The sequence below is a fragment of the Mustela nivalis genome (assembly GCF_964662115.1).
Source record: "Mustela nivalis genome assembly, chromosome: 19".
In the NCBI taxonomy this organism is placed as follows: Eukaryota; Metazoa; Chordata; class Mammalia; order Carnivora; family Mustelidae; genus Mustela; species Mustela nivalis.
The window spans coordinates 6,724,646-6,751,353 of NC_139038.1; the positions used below are offsets into that span (position 1 = coordinate 6,724,646).

Genomic DNA, 26,708 nt, shown 5'->3' on the forward strand with positions numbered 1-26,708 from the left:
GATGGCCCTTCTTTTCACTACATCTGTATCTTTGGGGTAAATACCCAGGAGTGCAATTGCAGGGTCCTAGGGAAGCTCTATTTTTAATTTCTTGAGGAATCTCCACAGTGTTTTTCAAAGTGGCTGCACCAACTTGCATTCCCACCAACAGTGTAAGAGGGTTCCCCTTTCTCCACATCCTCCCCAACACATGTTGTTTCCTGTCTTGCTAATTTTGGCCATTCTAACTGGTGTCAGGTGTTATCTCAATGTGGTTTTAATTTGCATCTCCCTGATGGCTAGTGATGAACATTTTTTCATATGTCTGATAGCCATAAAATGTTCATTCTTATAAATATATGTGGCTTTGGTCATTTACCAAATTATTTCACCCTCTCTCTCATCCTCCAGATCCAATTAATCCTCAAACCCTGGCAATGTTACTTCCCCAGTAAGTTTCATATAGAATCACTCTTGGCAATTTCTGGTCTCAGGGACTGTCCCAGGTCTGTACCATCCTCTCTCTCCTGGACTGCTTCTTAAGCTTCCTTTTACGCAACAGTCAGCCATCTCGTTTCTCCACCTCCCTCCCCTCTTGCTCGGTCTTTCTTGAAGGGTTCTCAGCAGCATCTTCACAAATTGTGTCCCTTCCCGCCTTGAAACCTTTCCATGGCTCCCCATTGCCTTTAGCTCACCAGCTGAAATACTAAGTTTAACCGTGTGCTCCAGTGGCCCGGGTTGTGTGGGAATGCCGTCAACCCCTCCCCACTCCCTGGGGACACTCACCTCACTTTTTAAAAACTCACCCTTCAAATCTGAGCTGAGGTGCCCCTCCTCCAGGAAGTCTTCCCTGACTTCCTCTTCCAAACTATTCGCGGGGGAGGCCCCTCTTATGTAAACCTATAGAATTCGGTGCTTCCCTCCGTCACCCTTGGCCCCTGCGCCTTGCACAAAGTACAAGAAGCGCGGAATAAGCACGTGTTGGCCTATACAGCCCGCTGAAAGAGGCTTCATGCCCAGTAGTGTGTCTGAAGGGACCTTCTCACGAAGGGAAAGCAGATGCCAAGGCGCGGAGGCGCCAAAAGACCTGACGACCGTGAGGACCTCGAGCCTCTAGGGCACGAGTTAGCCTTGGAAGAGCAGCTCAGTCTCCCCGGACAGGCCCAGTGGACCGGCGACCATAGAGACTCCCCGACCTCCGGGAGTCCTAGAGAGGAAGCGGAAGGGGGCTCTTTCCTCACGCACCTGTCTGACAGCGTCCGCGGCCCACATCCGGTCCTCCGAGCGCTCGGGCCTGGCGTTGTTGAAGGGCTGCGGGTGAGTGTTGGGTTGGGGTGACGCGGGGCGACGCGGCGCGGCGGGTGAAGGCGGCGGCGGGGTAGGGTTTCGGGGCCTCTGCGGGCTGAGGCGGTCGGGGGGGCAGCGTTTCGGGACCGCTGCGGTGGCGGCGGCGGGGCTGAGGTAGCGGGCGGCGCGTCTCCCCGGAGCAACCTCCCGCGGCACGGAGGCCTTGGTGGGGCGGGACACAGGGGCTCAGGTGGGAGCGGACCCGGGCCCGCCCGGCCAGGGTTACCTCAGCGCTCGGGGCGTCCGCGAACTCGAGACCTGGAACCAGAGCAGCCCTCTCAGAAAATTTGAAAGTAGCCATTTTAGATCAAGACGTGGGACGCTCACGTAAAGAATGGCTTCTCTTTTAAGCCTTCTCTTCGTGAAGGGCCAGGGATGAAGGATGAAAAAGGACCTTGCGCGCCTTCGGGGAGTCTGGTAGTCGGGGAGACACGCTGGTAAACAATTGCGCCGTAGCGCCCTAAATTCCAACAGGGGAGTGAATGGGAGTGAGTACGTGCAGTAGCTGGGAAGTCGCGAGAGAAGTCTCTCTTGGTGCAGCAGAGAAAAATGAACGGGTTGAAGATGAAAAATGGGCTTACGAAGGGTGTATAACTGCAGAGCACCCAATAGGATATTAAGTAGAAGTTTCGGAAGTACCTCCTGCCAAGTTTGATTATTCTCTGTAGGTTAAGAGTGATCTTTCCCTTCTCCAAAAACCCAGCCCCTTCTCCACTGTCTCCCCAGCCTGGGTACCGCGCACCCCCAGCCTGAGCCCGTCGTGAAATGGAATAGTATTCAGCCAGTCTAGTGTAAGCCCCTTCTTTTTTCATGAGTACTTGAACCGACATTAACCTTTCTCTCATTTTGGCTCCCCCTGTGGTTTATCTGTACCTTATCTTTTGGGAGGCCGACCTAGGTCATCTAACGTTTTACAGCTCCAGTTTCTTCATTTGAAAAGTAGGGGGAGTAATACTCCCTATACAGAATGGTTATTAAGTATTGAATCAGAGTGTGTGCTCACAGGCTTTCTAACTGGGAGAGCCTATAGAAGTTAAAAATCTTAATTTTTTTTAATTAAAAAGAATATATTTTATATTTTAAAAATATATATAATATATAAAAATATTATATTTGTTTATTTGACAGAGAGAGAGAGAGCAGGCACAAGTAAGCAGAGCGTCAGGGAGAGGGGGAGAGAGAGAAGCAGGCTCTTTGCTGAGCAGGGAGCCTGATGTGGGGCTCGATCCCAGGACCCTGGAATCATGACCCGAGCTGAAGGCAGCCGCTTAACCAACTGAGCCACCCGGGTGTCCCCCCCCCCCCCCCCCACTTTTAAAAAAATTTTATTTTAGAGGGAGAAAGCAGTGGGTGGAGGAGCAGAGGGAGAGGGAGAGAATCCTGAAGCAGACCATGTGCTGAGGAGGAACACAAAGCAGTGCTGGATCCCAGGACCCTGAGATCATGACCTGAGGGAAATCGAGAGTCTGCCCTTAACTGACTGAGCCATCCCAGAAGTTAAAAATCTTTTGACCAATTGTAATGATACATATATGTCACTCTTTTGTTTTCTTTAGGCTGAGCACACGGTCACATCCAAGCCACTGGCAAGTCTATTGGTTTTACCTCCAGAATATGTCTTGACTGTCTGCTTTGTCACCATCCTGAGCCTCTCCTGCTTGGACCACTGTAAGTGCTGCTTCCCTTCCTGTCCCCTCTAAACTATAGTCCATTGACATACCACAGGCAAAATAAACTTTCTTTTCTTTTTTTTTTTTTCTTTTTAAAGATTTTATTTACTTGACTCACAGAGAGAGAGCACAAGTAGGCAGAGTGGCAGGCAGAGGGAGAGGGAGCAGTAGGCTCTCTACTGAGCAAGGAGCCTGACATGGGGCTCGATATCAGGACCCTGAGATCATTACCTGAGCCGAAGGTAGCCACTTAATCGACTGAGCTGCCCATGTGCCCTGCAAAATGACTTTTATAAAACATGTGGCTCCTTGCTAAAGTAAGATTAACTCATAATTTTTAGTGTGTTCCAGTTCCTGGATAATCTGGTTCTGCCTGCCTCTGCCGCCTCTTCTCGTGCAGCGTTGTCACTGAACTCTGCAGAAGCCATACTTCACTTTGGCTTGTTCTCAGATATACAGAGTAATTTCTGGTCTCAGTCCTTGTGCGTGGAAAAATCTGAATGACTGATTCATTCTCATCCTTTGGGTCTCAGCCTACATGTCATTTTTTCAGAAAATTGTTCTTCAAGTTGTTCATCCTCCATTAACAGCACTGTACATATTTCCTTTCTAGAACTTATCTCCATTTATAATTTTAATTTATTTGCATGTATATATTTTTTCTCTCTGCTGTGCTAGTATATGAGTATCAAAGGGTAAGTGCTGTGTTTGTCTTGTTTTATATTTTTAATATATATATATACATATATATATATTTAAGATTTTATTTATTTATTTGAGAGAGAGCAAGAGAGGGAGAGAGAACACAGAGGGAGGTGGAGAAGCAGACTCCCTGCTGAGCAGAGAGCCTTACATAGGGCTTGATCCCAAGTCTCCAAGATCATGACTGGAGCTGGAGGCAGAGGCTCAACCGACTGAGCAGCCCAGGCACCGCATCTGTATTATATTTCTGGTTTTTGCAGGTTTGGCATATATATTTACTGAAAATGTATTACACCTTTGGAAGAGTAGGTCTGTGTGACTGATCTAATTATAACCTATTTTATATTCTCTGATTTTCGCGTTATTTCCCTGATGAGATCCTGCAGTGTTTGTGGGCATAAAGTAAAGTCTCTACATTTTTCTGCACATACTTGGTAGTTAGCATAACTAACTAGAATTGATGTAATTTTTAGGATATATGTTCAGGTTTTTGAAAGTAATTGTCATGTTCTCCAGCAGAAGAGCCATTGATGGTAGGCACAGAACTGGGATGGACTGAGTTTTTCTTTTTCTCATTTATGCTTCCATTATTGTTTGTCTGGCCTTCCCAGCAGACACTCAGTCTTCTGGGAGGGTGTGAAGATGCTTAAAGAGCGTCCAGGGATGGCAGAAGACCCTCAGCAGCCGATGGGTGTTCCTGTGGTAAAGCTGGAGAAAGAGTTGCCATGGGGCAGGGGAAGGGAGGACCCTAGTCCGGAGACTTTTCGTCTGAGGTTTCGGCAGTTCCGCTACCAGGAGGCAGCTGGTCCCCAGGAAGCCCTCAGGGAACTCCAGGAACTCTGTCGCCAGTGGTTGAGGCCTGAGCTGCACACCAAGGAGCAGATCTTGGAGCTGCTGGTGCTGGAGCAGTTCCTGACCATCCTGCCTCGGGAGTTCTATGCCTGGATTCGGGAGCATGGCCTGGAGAGTGGCAAGGCTCTTGTGGCCATGGTGGAAGACTTCACAGAGAGAACATTGGAGGCCAAGGCGGTGGGTGAGAAGGGGGAATCTGGGTCTTGTTTCATTGGTGTGGGAAGGGGAGATTTAAAGAATTGAAAGGTTTGAGGAAGCAGTGGGAGTCAATGAGGTATACAGTCTCCTTCCCCTGCTCCCAGACCCCCTGAAGTACTTTCTGGAGGGCAGTGGAGTTTTCAGCAAGAAAATCCATTCTCAGGGAAGGTGCAGGGCTTGTAGAAGGGCTGTTAGCTTCCTTTTTTGGTCATCAGGACAAGAGGCCTGGCCATATTTCCCTTGTGAGCCTCAGGCCTAAGGAACCTTACTTTTAAGGTTCCTCAACTCATTCCTCTTTGGGCAGGATGCATGTGAGAATGCAGAGAATTCCAGTTGGGTGAATATTCTTCCTAAGAAGCATGGTCTGCACAGTGCAATTTCCACATCTGGGATATCAACTTAAGTGGCTCACATCAGCGATTCTGTGGTGGTGGTCTGGTCATACCAGGCAACTGCATCTTAGATACTTCCTTGGGACTTTGGCTGGTGTCTGTGACTCTTTGGTATAATCACCTGATTATTGTCTGGGAAAGAAGAGAGCAGGACTTAACATTACTGTTTTGCTTGCAAGTAACTGTCTTTCTTAACTTCATCTTTCCTTTCCTGCTGTAGTTACCCCAGACTTCCTCCATAATCCCAAGAATTATTTTTTTACTCCCAGCCCAGAAGCTTAAAAGTAGACCCAAAGGGGCCTGTTTTTGTGAGTGTATCTCAATATGAGTTGTCCTGATTTTTCTTGCTATTTTTAGAGCTAGTTTTTTTCACTAGGTAATTCACTATGGAAACAGAGCTTGTATTTTTTACTTTTAGCATTTGTAATTGGGGGATTTTTTTTTTTCCTAGTAGGGAGTGTTTTGGGCTAAAGTTCTCAATCAAACAATATTTAGCCTCTCTGTGACATTATGCATGGTGGAATTCTGTTAGGCTGAGGGACCCTTGCAGAATGGCATGGACATAGAACAGTTGCTCATAGCCTGATAAAGAGAGCTTAGTCTCTTTTTCACCTTCTTACCGACATCCTGTGGAAGAACCTAGCCAGCTTTTTCTTCCCCTCCCTTGCAGCTGGAATGGTTCTTTTCTAGGTTTTCTTTTTAGGTTTTAATTCAGATCCCTCCCCCAGGCCTCATTCTAATAGGTGTTGGGGACTGTCCTTAGGTTCCATGCCACGTGCAGGGAGAGCAGCAGGAGACAGCACTTGGCAGAGGCCCTTGGGAACCAGGTGTGCACCTGGGGCCGGTGGAGATCAAGCCCGAGTGGGGTATGCCCCATGGGGAAGGAGTTCAAGGCCTAGACCAAGGCACTGAGGAGCAACTCAGTCAGGACCCTGGAGCTGGGACACAAGCCTTCCAGGAGCAGGGTAAGATGCAAACAGTAAAGTAAGGACATAGAAGACTGTGCTTTGTGATCCTATCCTTTACAAGTCCAGCAGTTGTTAAATGAAGTGACCTGTGGGCTGTAATTCTGATTTTTCCTGGTTACTTCCTTGACTTTAGTAGGAAAGAGATGAAGTGGAATTGTTTTCTGTATCTTGATTCTCTGATTTCTGCAGGGGGTACCCGGGATTGTGTTCTCTTACCATTTCTTTTCTTCTCTTTTCCCTCACATCCCTTCTAGAAATCTAGAAATAGGCAGGTGACATGTAGGGATATTTTTTAAGTGGGCAGACAGACCATATCCCTGAAAGTAATGTATGACTTCATTGTGTTAGTGAATCTCAAAGGAGCTTATTGCCAGAGTGTGACCAGGGAGCTTGGCTGGCCTTCAAGGGGCAGGGCATATTGGGTTGGGATTATCTTCCCAGTGGAGAGCAGGATAGTCTGTACCCGCACCCCAGCTTTAAGGTTCTTAGGGTTCTGTGTGTCAGGCAGTGGACACCTTTGAACAAGTTAACTGCAAGGCAGTGCTAATCTTTCTTATGCTTTTTTCCCTTTGCTTAGCTCTGCCAGTTCTTCAGGCTGGTCCTGGCCTCCCTTCCGTGAACACCAGAGACCAAGAGATGGCAGCTGGGTTCCTTACAGCTGGACCCCAGGTGAGCTGTACCTCTCCCCTTCTGGGGACCATGACGTTGTTTTGAATGAGGTTCACTTTCCCTAAGGTTTCTCTGCACAACAAAGTGCTATCCACAAGTTGAATTCACCTTTCTTGTTCTGATGGTTGTGGCAGGTTTGTTTTCTTCACTTTATCATCCCTAGTTGTTAACACTCACTTCCTTCTACGGCTTTGTGACTTTTTTTTTCCTTCCCGATTGACTCAGGATTACTCTTTTAATCGTGAGGAGGAAGACCTTATGGATAGAAGCCACTAGGCTTTAGGTGAGGGGATAAATAGCAGCTTTGAAGCATTTGAAAAATGGAAATTGGGTTCTTTGGTTGTGAGGGTACAAGCTTAGTGGCTGCAGCAGAGACTTAGAAATACAGTGGCTCAGACGAGTCCATTACTTCCCTGTCATTAAACTGTTGAGAGGTAGGCCCTTCTGCTCCCGAGAGCACTAGCGACCCAGTTCCTTTGGTCTTCTTGGTCCCTTCTTCCCTAGAGTGTTGTCTCCTGTGTTCTCTTCTGCTTTTAGATTCTTCCTACCTTGGGATTATTTCTCTATCCATAGCAGTCTCCTGTTGTTTCAGGGGTTGGGGACATTTAAAGATATGGCCTTGGCTTTCCCTGAGGAGGAATGGAGGCATGTGACCCCAGCCCAGATAGACTGCTTTGGGGAATATGTGGAACCCCGAGACTGTGGGGTCTCAGCTCCAGGTAAGAATTTCCATTCCAAAGGTAAGAAACTGAGGAATTTTAAAAGCTACAGGTCAGGGTTCTTATCCTTGCCCTGGATTTTAGAACCTGGTACTACTGACAGAAGATGAGTAAATGGGTCCAAGGAAAGAGAGTGGACCCAGGTTTAAGGAGCTGGCCACGTGTTTTCCTGTCAGGACAGGAGCAGTCAAGGGGACAAGAAATCACAAGGTAGTTATTCTGGTTGTGATGAGAGTGGCTGGTCATTAGACTCCTGGAGCACCCACTGTGTGACTGAACCAAGGCTTGAGAGCAAAAGAACAGCAAAAGATGATCCTCTGATCTTTTTACTTGGCAGAGATGTATTGAGTGCCCCCCTGGGTGTTGGCCCCACCTTTGCAGCTTTGTTTTGGGGCTGGACTAAGGGCATGGAAGCCTTTGGAGCACGAGATGTGTGTACAGAGGATGGCAGGAGCATGGACAGAAGGGTGTTAGAAACCAGAGAGGTCCATGTGGGCCCGTGTCACAGAGCGAGCAGAGTATCACTCTACTTCTTTAGTGCATGTAAACCCATCCTGGCTCCATCACTTACTGATAGTGACCTGGGGCACCATAGGTGACCTTTTCAGGCCTCTCGTTTTCAGTTGCAAAATGGGAACGTTTATAGAAATCTCACAGTGTTGTGAGGATTAATATTTGGTGAATATAGTAGTGTCAGATATTTTTATTAGTAGTACAAATTTTTTTTTATGAGTTAGCATTTATTTATTGGCTCAGAAATGTTTATTTGGCATTTTATGTGGTCAACATTCTGCCTTAAAGGTGCTTGCCTCTGTGATCTTACCAGTTCAGGTGAAGAGCTCAGGTGTATATAATGTCATTATGGCGTAGCGTAAGGGGCACTAGAGGAGGGACTTAACGAGACTTGGTCCAGGACAGGGTTGTCACGCCATGGTAGTGATGTGAGTGGCCATAGGCTACCAACATACGTTACAAAGATGTAAGACTTCTGTAGCAGTAGAGGATGTGGAAACCCCCGGACATAACTGTGCAGTGCAGGAGCTAGTACAGTGGCCCAGATGGTGGTACTAGTATTTCAGCACCTTGATCCCCCTTGGGATGAGATTCTACCAGTGATGCTGCCAATGTGCTGGAAGTATTCTGTTCTCCTCCTATTCCCAGAGGGTTTTTATGTGTTCTTGGCCATTCTGATTGTTGTAGAGAGTCTGGCTGTATGCTCGTCCTCTTCCCATTGTTTCAAACAACGGAAGCACTTCCTTAAGTGTTTATGGGGAGTCTGGGTGGGCCAAGGTCCATTTCCCACCCATACTATCTACCAGCTGTCTCCACCTTCAGATCGTCCTGGGATTTATTCCCATTTACCTATGGCTCCTGCATTGACAGCTGTGTAGGATTGGGCCTGAGAAATCAGAATTCCATGCTAGGTAATAACTGGCACATACTCGCATCGCCTCAGTGTCCAGGTAAGACTTGTGCTTTGCATTTAGTTTCAGTTTTATTATTCATAACACCTCAAAACTGGAAACTACTCAAATGAACACCAGCCAATGAAATAAAGAGATTTCAATACATTCTTGACAGTGTAAAAGCATATACTACCAACAGCAAAAAAAAAAAATGTAATTATAGCTATGCTCCACCATGTGGGTGAATCCTAAAAGCATAATAATGAGCAGAAGCAGCTAGAAACAATGTGTGGATCTAATGTATAAAGTTCAAGACCAGGCAAAAGCACTTTATGGTGATCAAAGTCTGGATAGCATGTTTGTCTGGTGGGCAGAATATAGTCACTGGAAGGTATAGGAGAGGGCTTTCTGGATGCTGGTAATGTTTCTTGAGTTGGATGCTGTTTACATAGTTATATTCATTATGAAAATTTGAACTCTACAGTTATGTTTTGTGCATTTGTATTTCCTGGAAAGTTTATGAAAGAATCTATCTGAGGTGAGACTGGTGTCCTTCATCTTTGTTTAGGTCCGGAGGCATGCGAGATTTTTCTCTCTATGTTTTAACAGCCTCACGTGAAAGGACCCTTCCCGTTCCTAAGTTCTGCTTGTTGTCTCTCTCTCTTTCTTTTTTTTTTTTTTTTTTAAAGATTTTATTGATCTATTCATCTGACAGGAGATCACAAGTAGGCAGAGAGGCAGACAGAGAGAGAGAGGAGGAAGCAGGCTCCCCACTGAGCAGAGAGCCCGATGCGGGGCTCGAGCCCAGGAGGACCCTGAGATCATGACCTGAGCTGAAGGCAGAGGCTTGAACCCACTGAGCCACCCAGGTGCCCCTCTTTCTCTTCTTAAAAATTTTACTTTTAGTAATCTCTACACCTGGTGTGGGACTTGAATTTATAACACTGAGATTAAGAGTCGAACGCTCTATGGACTCAGCCAGCCAGGCGCCCATTGTCTTTTTTTTTTTTTTTTGCTGTCTTGGCTCCTTTGCTCCCTAGAGCCTTCCTTTTTTTTTTTTTTTTTTCATCTTCCTCATCTTCTGTAAATATTTGTTCTGTTTAAATTTAGAGAGAGTTGGAGAGAGATCAGAGGAAGGACACTGAGAAGGATTGAGGCATTTCAGTAGCATTCACAGGCATTTCAGTCTGGTAGAAGTCAGTGACAGAGTGGGTTCATTCATTCATTCAGCAGCCGGTAAGCTTGTGCGAGGCTCCTAGGAGACCTTGATTGGTAAGATCTGGTTAGGCAGAGGGAGCAGTTTGAGCAGGGACTACTTGCTGAGCAAGCGTAGGGAGGATATGTAGAACTTCAAGTAGTTCATCCCTGGAATAGGTTTATAATTTCTAGGGAAGGCAGGACACCTTGATGAATGTAAAATAGCATTTTCAGTAAGATTGTGTATAAATAAGTGTAGGATGGGGCGCCTGGATGGCTCAGTGGCTTGGGGCCTCTGCCTTCGGCTCAGGCCATGATCTTGGGGTCTTGGGATTGGGCACTGCATCTGGCTCTCTGCTCAGTGGCAAGCCTGCTTCCTCCTCTCTCCCTCTCTGCCTGCCTCTCTGCCTGCTTGTGATCTCTGTCTGTCAAATAAATAAATAAAGTCTTTAAAAATAAATAAGCATAGGATAAGCAAAATGCTTGATCAGTATATATTTTATATATATTGATACAGTATATATTGATCGGTATATATTAGCTGAAGAGAGCAAGCAGGGCATGTTTCTTCAAGGAAATCACTGAATTAGATTTAGAAGGAAATGAAAGTCTGAGTTAGTAGAAAAGTGAGTGGGTGTTAAAGTTTGGCAGAGTATTCTGTAAAAAGGTACAGAGGTAGTCTTGTCTTGGGTTGCTATAGTAGAATATTATAGACTGTGTGGCTTAAACAACAGACACTTATTTCTCAGCGTTCTGGAAGTTCGAGATCAAGGTTCCTATAGATTAAGTGTCTGGAGAGTGCCTTCTTCCTCGCTTGCAGCCAGCTGCCACCTCACAGTCTTCACGGGGCGGACAGTTGAGGGATCCATCTTGTGACTCTGTCTCTTCACAAGGGCACCAATCCCATTGTGAGGAATCATGCTTACATAACCTCTGTGTAAAGCACTCTGATTTCTCTTCCTTTTCTTTTATGGACACTAATCCCATGGAGGGCTCTACCCTCATGACTGTACCTTATTTCTTCTCAAACACCCTGTCTCCCGATAGCATCACATTGGGGCTTCAACCTATGAATTTGGGGGGTTGGACACAAACACTCAGAAGCAGATGGAGAAAAATAGAGCAAAGTCTGGTTTTAGAGTCAATGAAAGGAAACTGTATTGAGGTTTTCAGTCAGAGGGAAAAAGAGGGAATTGTGAGGGGGAAACCTTTAGGAGCCAGATTCTAACATATAAATGTACTTTCATAGTTCCTGTAGAATCAGCCTGTATCTCCTTTGTCCTGTAGGCATTGGGAGCAAGGAAAAGGAGGCTAAAACCCAGCAGTCAGACCTCAAGGGGGCGCTTGCTCGGGTGACATCAGAGAGGTTTGGGGATGCCACTCTTCAGAGCCCTGAGCTTGGAAGAACTTGTGAGCAGGAGCCCAGTAGTTCTCTGGGAAACATGCCGGGGCCGCTGCCTCCTCAGCATGGCGTCATACCCCTGCCGGATGACCTCAAGACCCACAGCTCCTTCTGGAAGCCTTTTCAGTGCCCTGAGTGTGGAAAAGGCTTCAGTCGGAGCTCAAATCTTGTCAGACACCAGCGAACTCATGAAGAAGAGAAATCCTATGGGTGTGTCGAATGTGGAAAGGGGTTCACCTTGAGAGAGTACCTCATGAAGCACCAGAGAACACACCTGGGAAAGAGACCTTATGTGTGCAGCGAGTGCTGGAAAACCTTCAGCCAGAGGCACCACCTCGAGGTCCACCAGAGGAGTCACACGGGGGAGAAGCCCTACAAGTGTGGGGACTGCTGGAAAAGCTTCACCCGGAGACAGCATCTGCAGGTGCATCGGAGAACTCACACGGGGGAAAAGCCCTACACCTGTGAGTGCGGCAAGAGCTTCAGCAGGAATGCAAACCTGGCTGTGCACCGGAGAGCCCACACAGGCGAGAAGCCGTACGGGTGCCAGGTGTGTGGGAAGCGGTTCAGTAAAGGGGAACGGTTGGTCAGACACCAGAGGATTCACACCGGGGAGAAGCCCTACCACTGTCCTGCCTGCGGGAGGAGCTTCAACCAGAGATCCATTCTTAATCGGCACCAGAAGACTCAGCATCGCCAGGAGACCCTGGCGCAGTAAGTGTGCCATGCTGAAATGCACCTTTTTTTGCCAGTAGAAGGTCCTGGAAAGTGCAGAATCTTTCAGGACCGCAACTGGAGGAAGACCTCATTGGAAGATGCATTTGTCCTTATTCACTGAAGGGCTTTGAGGTGGGGGCTGAAGAGTGATGGGGTGCAGAAAGGTACTTTGACCCATTTTCTTTCCATTTGTTGTTAAACAACCAGGGAAAGGCCTGATTTATTTTGAGTTTCCAGAGAGCACAGCTCCTCATGTCTCTAATCCAAGTGATGTGAACAGTTTCTCACCGTCTTTTGGAGAAAGGATATCCTGAATTTCAGAGCCTCTGTTGGTTCATATCTGCCTCTTGAGCAAGTCTGGTAGTAAAGGCAAAATTTTGTCCCATGTTGACAACTTAAGCCTCTTTTTTATGAGGGCTGTTTCTACCTGCAAGATCATTAGCTCAGACTCTTCCTTCTTTTCCATTTAACAAATATTTATTGAACAGCTACTATGTGCCTGGTGCTGGGAACACAGTGGTGAACAAGACACATGAAACCTGAGCCTCCTGGAGCTTGTGATTTAGCGGTGGAAACATACAGAAACATTAATAACTCCAGGCATTCTAAGTTATGTTTGTGCTAAGTGCTGTGTGGGAAGATAGTCTTCTGGTGCTTAGTCGTTCTGCCCTGCTGCTCCGGTGCTGGATCTTTCCCTCCCCTGTTGGGATCTCTCAGGCAGCTTTGTTTATTTTACTTTATTTGTAGCCCCCTTTGTCTCTGTACCATTGTACTCTCATCTGTAAAGTTTCCCCATTATTCCTTGTACTGTAACAACAGTTCACATCCATTAGGAAGTTAATATTTTGTTATTGATCACTGAATAAACATGAAAGTATTTTAAAAAACATTAAGTTCTGTATAAAGATACAATTAAATGAATCTGAACAATGAACTTGTATTAATTAATACCCTCCATTTAATGTCACTGTAGCATGTAAGATGATTTTTTTTCTATTCTTACTTCATTCTACACATTTATTGAGGCCCAACAGGAACTTGGCTAGGTGTTTCCTGTATATCAGTGAATAAAATAGGGGGAAAAGATCCTTGACCTTGAGCTTATGTTTTAGTGAATATATTTGCTCTTTAGAACCACCTAAGGTGGAACCCACTGATACTCCTGTAAACACTGTGGACCTGGGATCTGCACCTTTGTCCTTGGTCCTATCACTGTCTTGCCTTGAAATGCGTTCGCCACCTACCTCTTGTTACTAAATAGTCTTGGTGCATCCAGATCCTTGTCATCTGAGGCTCTTGGTCGCCAGCTGGGGATGACGAGGTGGTAGTGATCTGTTTTGCATGAGTGCCAATTCAGGAAAAATAAAAGATGTTTGTGGGCACTTAAAATTACATAATAACGAGGAGATACAGTATTTGTAACTGTTTATGCTTTCTTATTTTGCCATCACTAAAGGGTTTCATTTCTGTATAAAATTCCGGAATATTCTGCTTAAAATTCTGTGTAATGAGCATGGACCACACTACAGTCTTGTAATGCTGTGCCATTGAATGCTGGCTGTTGAATGAGTGAGTCTGAGTACTATAATTACAAGGTATGATTTGTCTTGTGGTGCCTTTTGTTTTTATCTATTTATTTATTTAAAAAAAAAAAGCTTTTATTTATTTACTTGACAGAGAGAGAGACAGTGAGAGAGGGAACACAGGCAGGAGTGGGAGAGGGAGAAGCAGGCAACCTACTGAGCAGGGAGCCCAATACATGGCTTGATCCCAGGATCCTGGGATCATGACCTGAGCTGAAGGCAGATGCTTAATAGTCTGAGCGACCCAGCCTCTCCATATTGATTTATTTATTTTTTTTAAAGTTTACTTGAGAGAGAGAGAACTCAAGAGCATGAGCAGGGGGAAGGTCAGAGGGAGAGGAGAAGAAGACTCCCTGCTGAGCAGGGGTTGGGGTAGGGGGAGCCTGATGCTGGTTGATCCCAGAACCCCGGACCATGACCTGAGCTGAAAGTAGATGCCTAAGAGAGCCATCCAGGTGTCCCTTATGGTGCCTTTTTTTTTTTTTTTTTTTTTTTTAATTTAAAGATTTTGTTTATTTGTCAGATAGCCACAAGTAGAGGGAGCAGCAGGCAGAGGGAGAAGGACACTCCTCGCTGAGCAAGGAACCCCATGTGGGGCCTTGATCCCAGGACCCTGGGACCACGACCCAAACTGAAGGCGGCCACTTAACTGATGACTCCTTATCCTTTGGGTGGTGAGACAACCAGGTAACTTTCTGCCAAGGTCTGTCTTGGGGAGTTACTACATTAAACATTTGCTTTTCAAAATGTATGCCACGACTTGTTACCTGCAGTCTGATTAACTGTACTTCAGTATTTCCAGTTTGTCTTTTATCTCATCCAGCCTAGGGGCAAGTAGAAGAACCCTTCTTTTTTCTCTTTTTTTTAAAAGATTTTGACGGGGAGAGAGAGCGCTCACAAGAGTGCACAAGCAGGGGGAGCAGGAAAAGGAAAAGCAGGCTCCCCGCTGACCTGGGGCTTGATCCCGGGACCCTAGGATCATGACCTGAGCTGAAGGCAGCTGCTTAACTGACTGAGCCACTTGGGTGCCCCCAGAACCCTTGTTTCTTAACAAGTAAGTTGGTTTCAAGTTCACCATGCAACGCAAGCTGACTTCATCCACTTCTGAGATGAGGGAAGTAACCATCAGGAACATGTTGCTCTAGAGTTTACTTGCTCTTTTAAACTTAGTCCGTTTCTTGACTGCTGCACTATTGACATTTTATTCCAGATAGGTCTTTGTTTTGGAGGCTGTCCTGGCTGTTTTGTGCATCATAGGATGTGGCGTGGCATCCTTGGCCTCAACCTGCTAGATGCCAGTAGCACCCCCCAACTGTAACAACTAAGGAGGTTTCCCACCATTGCCAAATGTCTCCTGGGTGGCAAAATTGACCCTTGGCTGAGAATCACTGCTTATAGTATTCAGGATAATAGCTGAAATGAATTAGATGGTTTAGTTATTAAAAAGACTGGCCTCCCAGGGACTAGAGCAATTTCCTGCTAAGCTTAATGCCCCAGCCTAACTTTATAGAAAACAAAGGAGTTTTATGAGAGATCACATAGATGAATTGTATTATTGCCATGCAGAGCCAAGAGCTATTGAAATAGAATCTCAGGATAGGGGGCTGGAAATCTAAAACCCAGGTGGTTTCTATGCAGGCAGCCTGGCTTGTTGCTTTGAGTTCCTTTTAGGCAGGCATCTCCCGTGGACCCTCTACATCACAAAGAACTTGCTTGGGGCCTAGATTCATCTTTGTAAATGCAGGTGCCTTGTGCGGCCACTTAAACTTAGTGCAGCCAGGGGCAACCTTTTTTTCTCCATAAGGTCTTCAAGGTACACACAGTAAATATTTGAATGCATGAAAGTCCTGGATCTCTGCCTTTTTCCAGTAGCTAGAAGGATTGTCAGGATACCTGAGGAAGAAACAAGACATCGTGTAGCCTCTAGTGGCCTTCCGGATAACAGCAGTCATCTCTAGCTATTGTGCCACCAATTACAGTCCTATTAAAATCACCTAGAAATTCTACAAGCCAAAGAAATTTACTGGGGCTTCCTACAATTTTGTATTCCTGTCTTACTTTTTTCTCCCTTTATTATCTCAGTTTCTGAAGGACACACTTCTAGAGATTTATTGTGTCCAAACTGTCCCTAGTATTGACACATTTTAATAAATTTCGGTTAAAATTTGTTACAACAGGGAGGACAGGCAGTGTTCTCCCTTGTGTTTGTTGCTGGGAATTTAAACTGCCAGGAAAGAGAGGGTGGAAAGGGTTGGGTAATGCAGGTGTTGTACCTTGAAAAGCAGGACTTGGGAGAAGCAATTTCAGTTTTCTGGAAGAGCAGATAGGCTCCAGTAAAAGGGCTGCTGCACTGCTACATGCTCTTACCATAGCACTGTCGTCTGAGAGGCCAGAGACCAGGAAATGGCAGCAAACCCAGGAGCTTGTCTCAACTTGTTTTTCCTTCCTTAGTAAAAACTGTAATTTCTGAAGGAGGTAGTAGATTAACCTTCAGATAGATTGGGAAAAAGAGGTGGTACAATTTATACCTCCTTGACGCCCATCTCCGGGAGCTGTTCGCTTGTTATTTCTGTCTCTGAAATGCTTGAGGAAAACCCGATCGGTATCATCTAGAAATATCATTGATTCTTGCAAAAAGGCTCAGCATGTTGTATGAACAGGAAAAGTAGAATGGTATAGTGTATCATTGAGAGCCAATCTTCTCACAAGGTTTTTCCAGCCTTTATTTCAAAGGGTTGCTGCTGTCTGAATTGAGGCACTAATGGAAGGAATGGGAAATAAGTGATGGGAAAAAACCCAGCAGGGAAGTCTGTGGGATTTGTGTGTAAATAGACCAATGGGATAGCAGGAAGGGTTGAGAAATAGCCCTCAGTCTGTACAGAAATCTAATATGTAATAAAGATGGACTCTCGGATCACTGGGCAGATTTATTTATTTAAGATTTTATTTGAGAGAGAGGAGTAGGGGGAGGGGCTGAGGGAGAGAGAGAAGCAGACTCCCCACTGAGCAGGGAGCCTGATGTGGGGCTCAATCCCAGGACTCTGAGATATGACCTGAACTGATGACAGGTGCTCAGTGGGTTGAGCCTCCCAGAGATTTTTTTTTTAAAGTCATATTGGAATAATTGGACAGTGATTCGGGGAAAGATAAAAAAAAAAAATAGACCCCTTTCTCACATCACATTCAAGAATAAACTCCAGATGAATCAGGAATCCAAATGTGAAAATGAAAGTATGCAGGTACCAGAAAACGATGTGGATGCGAATTCCTCTAAAACATGGGTTCAGGAAAGACTTTCAATCTAGGACTGAAAATCCAGAGGCATTAAGGAAAAGACTGATGCATTCCTACATAGAAATTTTGAGAACTTCTGGATGGCAGAAACAATAAGCAAAGACAAATGATAGGTTGGGAGAAAGTAATTGCGACATAACACAAAATTCTATTATTTCTAATATACAAGGAACTTAAAAGGCGAAAAAGAAACCCCAAACCAATCCCGTTGAAAAACTGACAAACTTGACTTCATAGAAAAGATGAGAATATGGCTATTAGCCATATTCAAAGATGCTGAACTACACTGAGAGATAAATATTTTTTTCCCCATCTGATTGGCCAAAACTCCAGAGCTCGACAGTTCATGCTGTGGATAGTTTGTGGGGCAACAGGAATTCTTACGTGTTGCTAATGGCATGCAAAACAGTGCAACCTTGTGCAGAGGAGAATTCTGCAGTATCTAACGAGATTGTGGATAGGTTTAAAGAATTGCCTCTAATAACGTGAAAATACATACACACATTATTCATTACAGCCCAGTTACTAACCACGAAAATATTGGGAGCTGCATAAATACCCAAGATAAGTAATTTAAAAAACTGTGGCACATCCACACCTTGTAGTGTTGTGCAGCCTTAAAAAGCATTGTTGGTTCAGTTTTCACAATTGCAATATGGATCTAGATTAGATAAAATTATTGTATTGATGTTAAAAGTACTAGCGTTGATAACTATGTTGTGCTTATGTAAGAGAGTATCTCTGTTCTTAGGAAATACACAGTGAAGTATTTAAGGATAGAGGACCATCATGTGTACGTACACAATATATACATACATCTGTATACAGAGGGGAGGTGGAGGCAGAGCAGAGGAGGAGGGAAGAAAAGGTAAAAGTGTCGATGAGAAATGAATCTGGGTAAAGGATATATGGGTATTTTGCATTATTGTTTTTGCAACTTTTTCTGTAAACTTTAAATTATTTTATTATAAGAATTTAAAATGAGGGATGCCTGTGTGGTTCAGTAGGTTAAGCCGCTGCTTTCAGCTCAGGTCATGATCCAAGTCCTGGGATCGAGTCCTGCATTGGGCTCCTTGCTTGACAGGGAGCCTGCTTCTGCCTCTACTTGCCTGTGCACGTGCTCGCTTTCTCTCTCACTCTCTGACAAATAAATAAATAAATACAATCTTAAAAAAAAAAAAAAGAATTTAAAATGAAAAAAGAAATAAAAGTCCTGACAGGATTAACTAGTTATGAGTGTGGGAGGAAAAGCGTAGCAAGTCCTTGTGCAATGATCATGGCCCTGAGCTGAGTAGGAGGGTGACGCAGCATATAGCTAATACAGGCACTGAATTAATCATACCTCATCTTGGGCAAGAGATGCAGATTCATTCTTGTGCTTTTTTCACTGTGCCTGTGTTTGGCTAAGGCTCCTTTCATGCAGTGACTTGAAGGAAGACATTTCGTGTGGCAGCTTCCTTTATGGAAAGCCCCATTTTCAGTGACTTCATTGCTGGGCTTGGTTTTGCGTAGGTGTACTCACATGATACTTTGACCTCACCCTTTAGGCTGGTCATTTGCTTAAGGCCTTGATGGCCTCTCCAGGTAGTTTCAGGCACATTTTACGTTCTGTCGCAAGTAAGGGACCATTTCCCCCAAACCTGCTGGTTTTAACCCATTGCTTCAGGGAGGAGCGTCTTTGGTAATTAATGCATGTTCTGGTTAATACAAATGTACAGGTATCCCAGTGGGCATTTAGTCCACAGTGTTTTGGAATTATTTCACAATTTGTAGCTTACTTGGTGCTTATGACAGACCTCTATATCAGGGCAAAATTGATGGTCAAATAAATGAAATCTGGAGGGTTAGCTGGTTTGAGCAGCAGTGAGTTAAAAGGCAAAAAAAATGAGTCTAATTTTAGAATTGTTGGATATGAAATAACCAAAGTTAGATGTTGGGGACTGGTCTTCAGAAAGCCTCACTTTTTGGTGGTGGTTTGTGTTTTGGATTTAACTGATATGCTGGGAATTAGGCACCCCATTTGCTTGACACCTCTAATGTGTGATAGAGTTTATGTACCACCTGGTGACTATAGGTTTACATGTGAAAGCTCCCATAACACCAGGCTCTAGCAAACCTCAGAGCACCTCAGCTCCAGCCCACAGCAGTGTCTTCACGCACTCTTAGATCAGTAGGAGCTGTTACACCTAGGGACCTGCAACATTCCAGTGTCCTTACTGTTCCCTAGCTTCTCTGCCCTCCCCTACTCCAAAAATGATCCCCATTGCCATCTGGTAAATCCCAGCTGGCCCTCATCATACCTCTACACTGGAGTACTCTGTACTTCAGAAAGGTCAGTGGAGCAGTGGGAGAGGTAACTAGATTGTATGGGGTTGGATTCTAGAAGATCATTTGCTCAGAGAATAATGGCATCTGACTCAGAAAATCCAGTGTAGCAGATCTAGAAGCAAGTGATCCAGCGCCACTGTCTTTGGACCTTTCCCGTGCTTTCTATGATCTTGCAGAGACAATTACTGCCTCTGGGTGGTAGTCAACAGCTCAGTAAAACCAGCTCCGTCAGTTTGCTGAGCTGTATTCACGCCTTTGCTGGTGGTAGAGTTGGCAAATCCCTGACACACTTAATACTCAAGGTGAAGACTGTCCTTAAGGTATTCCAGATTGAGGTTTTGTCCTTCATGCTGTTAAATTAATTAAACAAGGAGGCCATTAAATAGGGAGTTCTAATGCCTTGGCAGCCTACATAAGCCTACATAAGTGCCTCAAAGAAATTGAAACATAAGGGCAAACAATCACAAATAGCCATAGGCTTTCCCCTGTAAGGCTAATCAGATAGTTGCTCTGCTTTGCTTCCTACGTTTATAAATATCTGGTCGCTCCCTCCTATGGGTGGAGGGCTGCTCGCCACTTCTGGTTTGCTACTGTCTGATGGGAATTGATTTTTGCTCAAACTCTAAACATTTTTAATATGCCTCACTTTATCCTTTTTTTTCCCTCGTGGAAAGAGGGTATTTTTTTTAAGAGCAATGATTCATATTTAATTAATACAACTCAATATTTAATTTAATTAAAAATTTTTAATTTAAATTAAATTTAAATTAAAAATATTTAAAAAATATTTTTAAATTAAATTAAATTAAATTTAAATTAAAAATATTTTAAAAATATTTAATTTAATTAATTTAATTAAAAATTTAATTAATACAACTCAATATTAACTCAATCCTTTCTTTTGACATATTGTCCTCACATAATGAGCCTATTTGTTACCTATTCATTTGTAGAGTGCCTATTTTTCTTTTTCTTTTTTATTTCTTTTCAGCATAACAGTATTCATTGTTTTTGCACCACACCCAGTGCTCCATGTAATACGTGCTCTCCCCAATACCCACTGCCTGGTTCCCCCAACCCCCCATCCCCCCTCCGCTTCAAAACCCTCAGGTTGTTTTTCAGTGTCCATAGTCTCTAATGGTTCACCTTCCCTTCCAATTTCCCTCAACTCCTTTCTCCTCTCCATCTCCCCATGTCCTCCATGCTATTTGTTATGCTCCACAAATAAGTGAAATCATATGATAATTGGCTCTCTCTGCTTGACTTATTTCACTCAGAATAATCTCTTCCAGTCCCGTCCATGTTGCTACAAAAGTTGGGTATTCATCCTTAGTGATTGAGGCATAATACTCCATAGTGTATATGGACATCTTCCTTATCCATTCGTCCATTGAAGGGCATCTTGGTTCTTTCCACAGTTGGGCGACTGTGGCCATTGCGGCTATAAAGATTGGGGTACAGATGGCCCTTCTTTTCACTACATCTGTATCTTTGGGGTAAATACCCAGTAGTGCAATTGCAGGATCATAGGGAAACTCTATTTTTAATTTCAGTTTATCTTTTAATAATGCTTTTCAACAGATTCTCACAGTATTATCTGAAGGCCACTTAACATCAAAATCATCTGGGGAACTTGATTAAAATGTATTTGTAGAAGGAGCATCTGTCTGTGGGGAATCTTCATATTACGCAGCCCTTCAGGTGATAATCACATAAATTTCAGGAATGGTAGCTCCATTGTGGGAAACATGTGGCTTCACCAGAGTACCCATTGGAACAGACCCTGAAGTTTACCCCTACCAGCCCAAAGCAGATATGGCCCCAGGACAACAAGGCATGACTTAGAGCAAAGTGTTATTTTACTCCTTTCAGGTTGTAGCCATAACATGTGAATCTCTTCAACAATACAGGCTACTTACATCCTGATCTTTCCCTAGAAAAATACTTTGATTCTAATTTATTTTGGTCAGAAATCCATTCACTACTCTGTCTCAGGGCTCACCATAATGTCCAGCTTAATAAATGTGCTTAAGAAATATTTCTTCAATGAATCTGTGGTGGCTGTCCCTCCCCAATTTTCTTGAATGCCATTGCTTTGCTGCACTTTTATGTCCCCATAACAGGCAAGGAGGATGAAGCACTTTTCTTTGGCCATCCCGAGGGTGCAGCTCATTGGAAAAATGCTTGAATCCTGATGTAGATGAGGTTGTGCTTATCCCTGACTAGGTGCTAGACTGGATGTGGAGAGCGCAGCAAAGTAGCTGTGACACAACTGGGAGAGTCTGAGTGTCACAGAGGGTTTGTTAGGAACTCTTCAACAGAACCGTACCTGTAAGTTCTGAGATCTGTGTCTGTAAAAGATCTTTAACAGTATCTTTTTAAGTAAACTGATAGGTCTTTGTTTTATATAACTTCAGAGGAGGACTTGGAGGATATCAAGGGTATTGATGAGGAGACCACTGAAATGATACAGTAGAGTTTGGGAAGGAGCACAGCTTTTGCAAGTGAGAATCAGTCCCGATCCAGAAGTCAAGTTCAACAGTAGACTGGATTCTAGATAGTGCAGACTTCTCTTCAAGAAGAAAACCCTTCCCTTTTGCCTTATTTTGAATGAAGTGTTATATCCTCTTATTTTACCTTGGCTTCTCAGTAAAATATCCTAAGATGTCTTCTTTTGTGCCCGACTAAAGTAAAGGGATGTCTTGATTTGTTGAAGGAAAAAGAAGGTAAGGGGGAGGAAGAGAAAGGAGGGAAAGAGTGAGTGCAGAGCCATTTGTAGATTTGGCTGTCACTTTGTTGGGAGAAGCCATCACAAAGGGCGTGTGTGCTTTATAAAGCAGAGATAGCAAAACTAATTCTCTTTCTCAACCCACTGGATCTTTTCTCAAAAATTTAATTTAATTTTAATTCCAGTGAGTTAACATGCAGTGTTACATTAGTTTCAGGTGTATAATCTAGTGATTCAACTAGTCCATACAAAAATATAGAACACTTCATGAATTTGCATTTCATCCTTGCACGGGGCCATGCTAATCTCTGTATTGTTCCACTTTAAGTGCTGTCCAAGCAAGCACTGTTCTCAGTTTTTTTTTTTTTTAAGATTTTATTTATTTGAGAGAGAGAGTGAGCAAGCATGAAAGGGACGAGGGGCAGAGGGAGAAGCAGGCTCCCTGATGAGCAGAGCGCCTGATGTGGGACTTGATCCTGGGATTCCAGGGTCATGACCTGAGCCGAAGGCAGTTGTTTAACCAACTGAGCCACCCATGTGCCCTGTTCTCAGTTTTTTTTTTTCCTGTTCTCAGTTTTATATCTATTTCCTTACCACCCTTTTATTGAAACTGTTCCATTGTCCTACCCAGCTTATTTGTTTACATGGAGCTGACTCTAGGCACCAACTAAGTCCATACCTAGACTACCACTTGTATAGACCATATCATGGTCAGAATAACTCCATCCATAACAGCACACAACTAATACCTTATCTCAACATTGGATCTTTACTCAGTATGTATTATATTCTTGCATTTCATTTTCTTTTCCTAATTTACTAAGTGTAACAGCAAAAAGGAAAAAAAAGATTAACCCCAAACTAGAGACAGATAGCAAAGATGTGCAACTTTTCCCTGAAGATGCTTACTAGAGATTTCATTTTTTTAAATCTTTTTTTTTAAAGATTTTATTTATTTATTTGACAGACAGAGATCACAAGTAGGCAGAGAGACAGGCAGAGATAGAGAGGGAAGCAGGTTCCCTGTCGAGCAAAGAGCCCGATGTGGGGCTCGATCCCAGAACTCTGGGATCATGACCTGAGCCAAAGGCAGAGGCCTTAACCTACTGAGCCACCCAGGTGCCCTGAGATTTCATTTTTTAAAAAATTTTTTAGTTTGGGTATGGAGGAATTGGAACACTTGTACACTTTTGGTGGGAATCTTAAATGCAAAAAATGCCTTGCAAGACAGTTTGGTGGTTCCTCATAAAACTAGAGTTACTATTATGACACAGCAGTTCTACTTCTGGGTACAGACCCCAAAGAACTGAAAGCAGGGATTTAAAGAGATATTTATACACCTATGCTCATAGCCTTGTTATTCACTATAGTCAAAAGGTGGAGACAACCAATGTGTCATCAATGGATAAGTTGATAAAATGTGATTTATTCATAGAATGGGTTATTCAGCCTTAAAAAGGGAGGGAGTTCTTTTTTAAAAAAATATTTTATTTATTTATTTATTTGACAGATCACAAGTAGGCAGGGAGGCAGGCAGAGAGAGAGAGGAGGAAGCAGGCTCCCTGCCGAGCAGAGAGCCCAATGTGGGGCTCAATCCCAGGACCCTGGGATCATGACTTGAGCCGAAGGCAGAGGCTTTAACCCACTGGGCCACCCAGGTGCCCCCAAAAGGAAGGGAATTCTGACATGCTACAGCACAGATGAAACTTGAAAACACTGTGGTAATTGAAATAGAAGGACAAATGCTATATGATTCCACTCAGATGAGGTACCTAAAGTAGTCAGATTCATAGAGACAGAAGGTAGAAGGGTGGTTGCCAGGTGCCAGGAGCAGAAGGAATGGGGAGTTAGTGTTAGATGGGGGCAGACTTTCAGTTTTGGAAAGCGAGGAGTTCTGGGGATGGATGGTGGTGTGGCTGCACAGCAGTGGGAATGTGCTTCATGCCACTGGCCTTATCAACGTAGAGAATCATTGGTAATATTGGTGAGATCTGTTTCAGTGGCATAGCAGAGGGTGGGGAAGCCACATCCCAGGGGATGTAGAACTCCACTGTGAGTTTTAACTTATAGATAGAGCTACCCATTTGAAGATCAAATAGGCGTCTCAAACTTACACAAAACCGAACCCTTTGTTTTCTCTCCACCATCCAAATCTCTTTTATTTTCCTTCTTCTCATCTTTGTGGATAGACCTTGCATTCCCTTAGTTGCTCAGGCCATAAAGCCTAGAGCCTTCTCTCTCATTTCCTGAATCCAAACCATCAGTATTCTACCAGTTCTATTTCAACCCACACACGGCTAAGCAGCTTCTTATTACCTCCAGCACTTTCAGGTTCAAGTCACCATCTTCTCTCTTGGACTATTTTATCAAGGAACTGATGCTTTTCTTTCCACTCTGTAGTTTCTTCATCATAAAAGAACTTTAGGAAATACAAATAAGATTATCTCACATCTCTGCTCAGAACTTTCCAAAGGCTTCTCTTCTCAGAGTAAAAGTCAAAAACTTTACTTAGCTAACAGTTCTTACAGGAGCATGTTCGCCAGCATGCCAAGAACACTCTTTCTTAGGGGCTGTGCTCTTGTTCCCTATTTTCTTAAGACCTTTTATGACTTTATTTCTCTCTTTATGTGAGTTTTTGTTTTGAGAGACCTTCCCTAACTACCTGTGACATTTTTAAAGCATGTCTCCAAATTCTTTGACATTCTTCCCATCAAGAGTTAAAGTCTAATTCCCTTTCCCTTGGATATTGTCTGGCCATAGTGACTCACTTTTAACAAATAAAATATGAAGGCAGTGATACTGTTCCTCTTCAGGCTGGGTCATGAAAAGTACTTGGAATGCTTGCCCCTGGGACAGAGCTATCATGCTGTGAGGAAGCCCATGTCACCCAGACAGACCACAGATATTCCAACAACGACAGCCCCAACTGTGGTCCTCATTGACAGCCAGCAAAGACCATTAGATGCATAATCCTTCAGGGTAACTCCCACCCAAACCTCTTTGTCTGCAACCACATGACAAACCCTGAAGGAGCATTGCCTCGCCCAACACAGTCACTCCAGAAAGATAAGAGATAAATGATTGCTGGGATGCTTGGGTGGCTCAGTCAGTTAAGCGTCTGCCTTCGGCTCAGGTCACAATCCTGTAGTCCTGAGACTGAGTCCTGCATCAGGCTCTTTGCTCAGTGAGGAGCCTGTTCTCCCTCTTCCACTCTGCGTGTGCTCTCTCTCTCTCTCAAGAGATAAAAATCTTTAAAAAATTAAAAAATTTAAGTGATTGCTGTTATTTTAAAAAAATTGTTAACTAATATTTATTGAGTGTCTGCTAGCTATTACAGGTATTTTATATATAAGAATTTGCTTGAACTCTGTAATAGCCCTGGTTAGGTAAGCATTATTTATTTTTTATTGTTTTATTATTACCTTTATTTTCACTCCTCGCCCAACACAGAGTTTGACCTCATGACTCTGAGATTAGGAGTCCCTTGCTCCACCAACTGAGTTAGCCAGACGCCCCAATGATTGCTATTATCTTATGCCACTAAGTTTGGGTGGTTTGTTTTTCCACAACAGACCTTTGAAGCATGGCCCTGCCACAGTTCCACAGTTACATTCCTTATCAATCACTACTCCCTGACCTATATATATTTTTCTTTATAGCACTTAGAGCTTTCTGACTATATATATAGATATATCTATATATATAGTCTTTTTTTTCCCCTCCCTATTTCCTCCCTATGTCTTGGAACATCAGGTCCATGAAATTAGAAACTTTGTTTTGTTTGCTGATATATCCCCAGTGCCCAGAATATAGTAACTGGTACGGAATTGTCACTTGAGTTCAAACTGTATGTGTTAACCGGATGTAGCTGTGGTCCGCTGGTGTGGAAAGGCATCCAGGGGGAATGAGAAGGTATTGGATGAAAGGATTATATGTGACTTGGAAAATGCCATATCGTTAATATTTACTATTCTCCTTATTCTTTATTATTATTATTATTATTCTCATTATTCTTGAAGATACTTCCACTTTATTACTAGTGGTACTTAATAGTGCTATTTTAAAATGTGGATAATGGAGCTATTTTCTTCCTTTATTGAATACATATTTTTAAAAAATTAGTGTTCTGGTACATTCATGGGATCGGGTATATGCAGCCTAGTCTGGGAGGGTGGTTGATGTCAACTTTTCTTCACATCTTTTTTATAGGTTTGAGGTGAGATTTTGTTGGTATTGTTGTGGTTTTATGGTCAGAGGCCCAGGAAAGCCTATATCTTGCCCTGCCAATCATCCTAACTCCTGAGGGCTTCTAAGGAAACAATATGCTCAAAGAACAATAGCAAACTTTGAGCCAGAGTGCCACTTTGTTAGTGTCTGAGTTACAACCAATAACCTCCACTGTGGACTCACTGGTCAAAGGTGAGCTGGAAAATAGTCTGGGCCTACCCTCTTCCCACTTTGAGCCCCAAATCTGAATTGAGGATCTGCGTGCTTAGCCCTGGTGTATTATAGAGAGAGGTGGCTGGGCCCAAAATGGGGACGCCAAGGAGACCAGAA

General features: G+C 43.8%; 1 protein-coding gene across 7 annotated transcripts; it reads left to right on the forward strand.

The window, feature by feature from the left end:
* The first annotated feature begins 390 nt into the window (after positions 1–390).
* Positions 391–13,152, forward strand: ZSCAN25 (zinc finger and SCAN domain containing 25). Of its 7 annotated transcripts, none has more exons than XM_082712746.1 (7): positions 391–1,296; positions 2,883–2,994; positions 4,313–4,727; positions 5,904–6,105; positions 6,686–6,777; positions 7,370–7,496; positions 11,387–13,152. In XM_082712746.1, the coding sequence occupies exons 3-7, from the start codon at positions 4,341–4,343 to the stop codon at positions 12,217–12,219; spliced, it is 1,641 nt and encodes a 546-aa protein (XP_082568872.1). In that variant the 5' UTR covers positions 391–1,296; positions 2,883–2,994; positions 4,313–4,340; the 3' UTR covers positions 12,220–13,152. The 7 variants fall into 7 exon arrangements, with proteins under 7 accessions (XP_082568872.1, XP_082568871.1, XP_082568876.1 ...); XM_082712745.1 differs by having other exon boundaries at positions 1,219–1,296; positions 4,310–4,727; XM_082712750.1 differs by having other exon boundaries at positions 1,231–1,296; positions 4,313–4,731.
* Positions 13,153–26,708: the final 13,556 nt, after the last annotated feature.

What these genes read in the sequence shown, in the direction of transcription:
- ZSCAN25 (XM_082712746.1), top strand. Translation starts at nt 4,341, where the DNA reads ATGCTTAAAGAGCGTCCAGGGATGGCAGAAGACCCTCAGCAGCCGATG. An exon ending in GAACATTGGAGGCCAAGGCG is followed by an intron (nt 4,728 to 5,903) that starts GTGGGTGAGAAG and finishes GACTGTCCTTAG; the next exon opens with GTTCCATGCCACGTGCAGGG. An exon ending in ACAAGCCTTCCAGGAGCAGG is followed by an intron (nt 6,106 to 6,685) that starts GTAAGATGCAAA and finishes CCCTTTGCTTAG; the next exon opens with CTCTGCCAGTTCTTCAGGCT.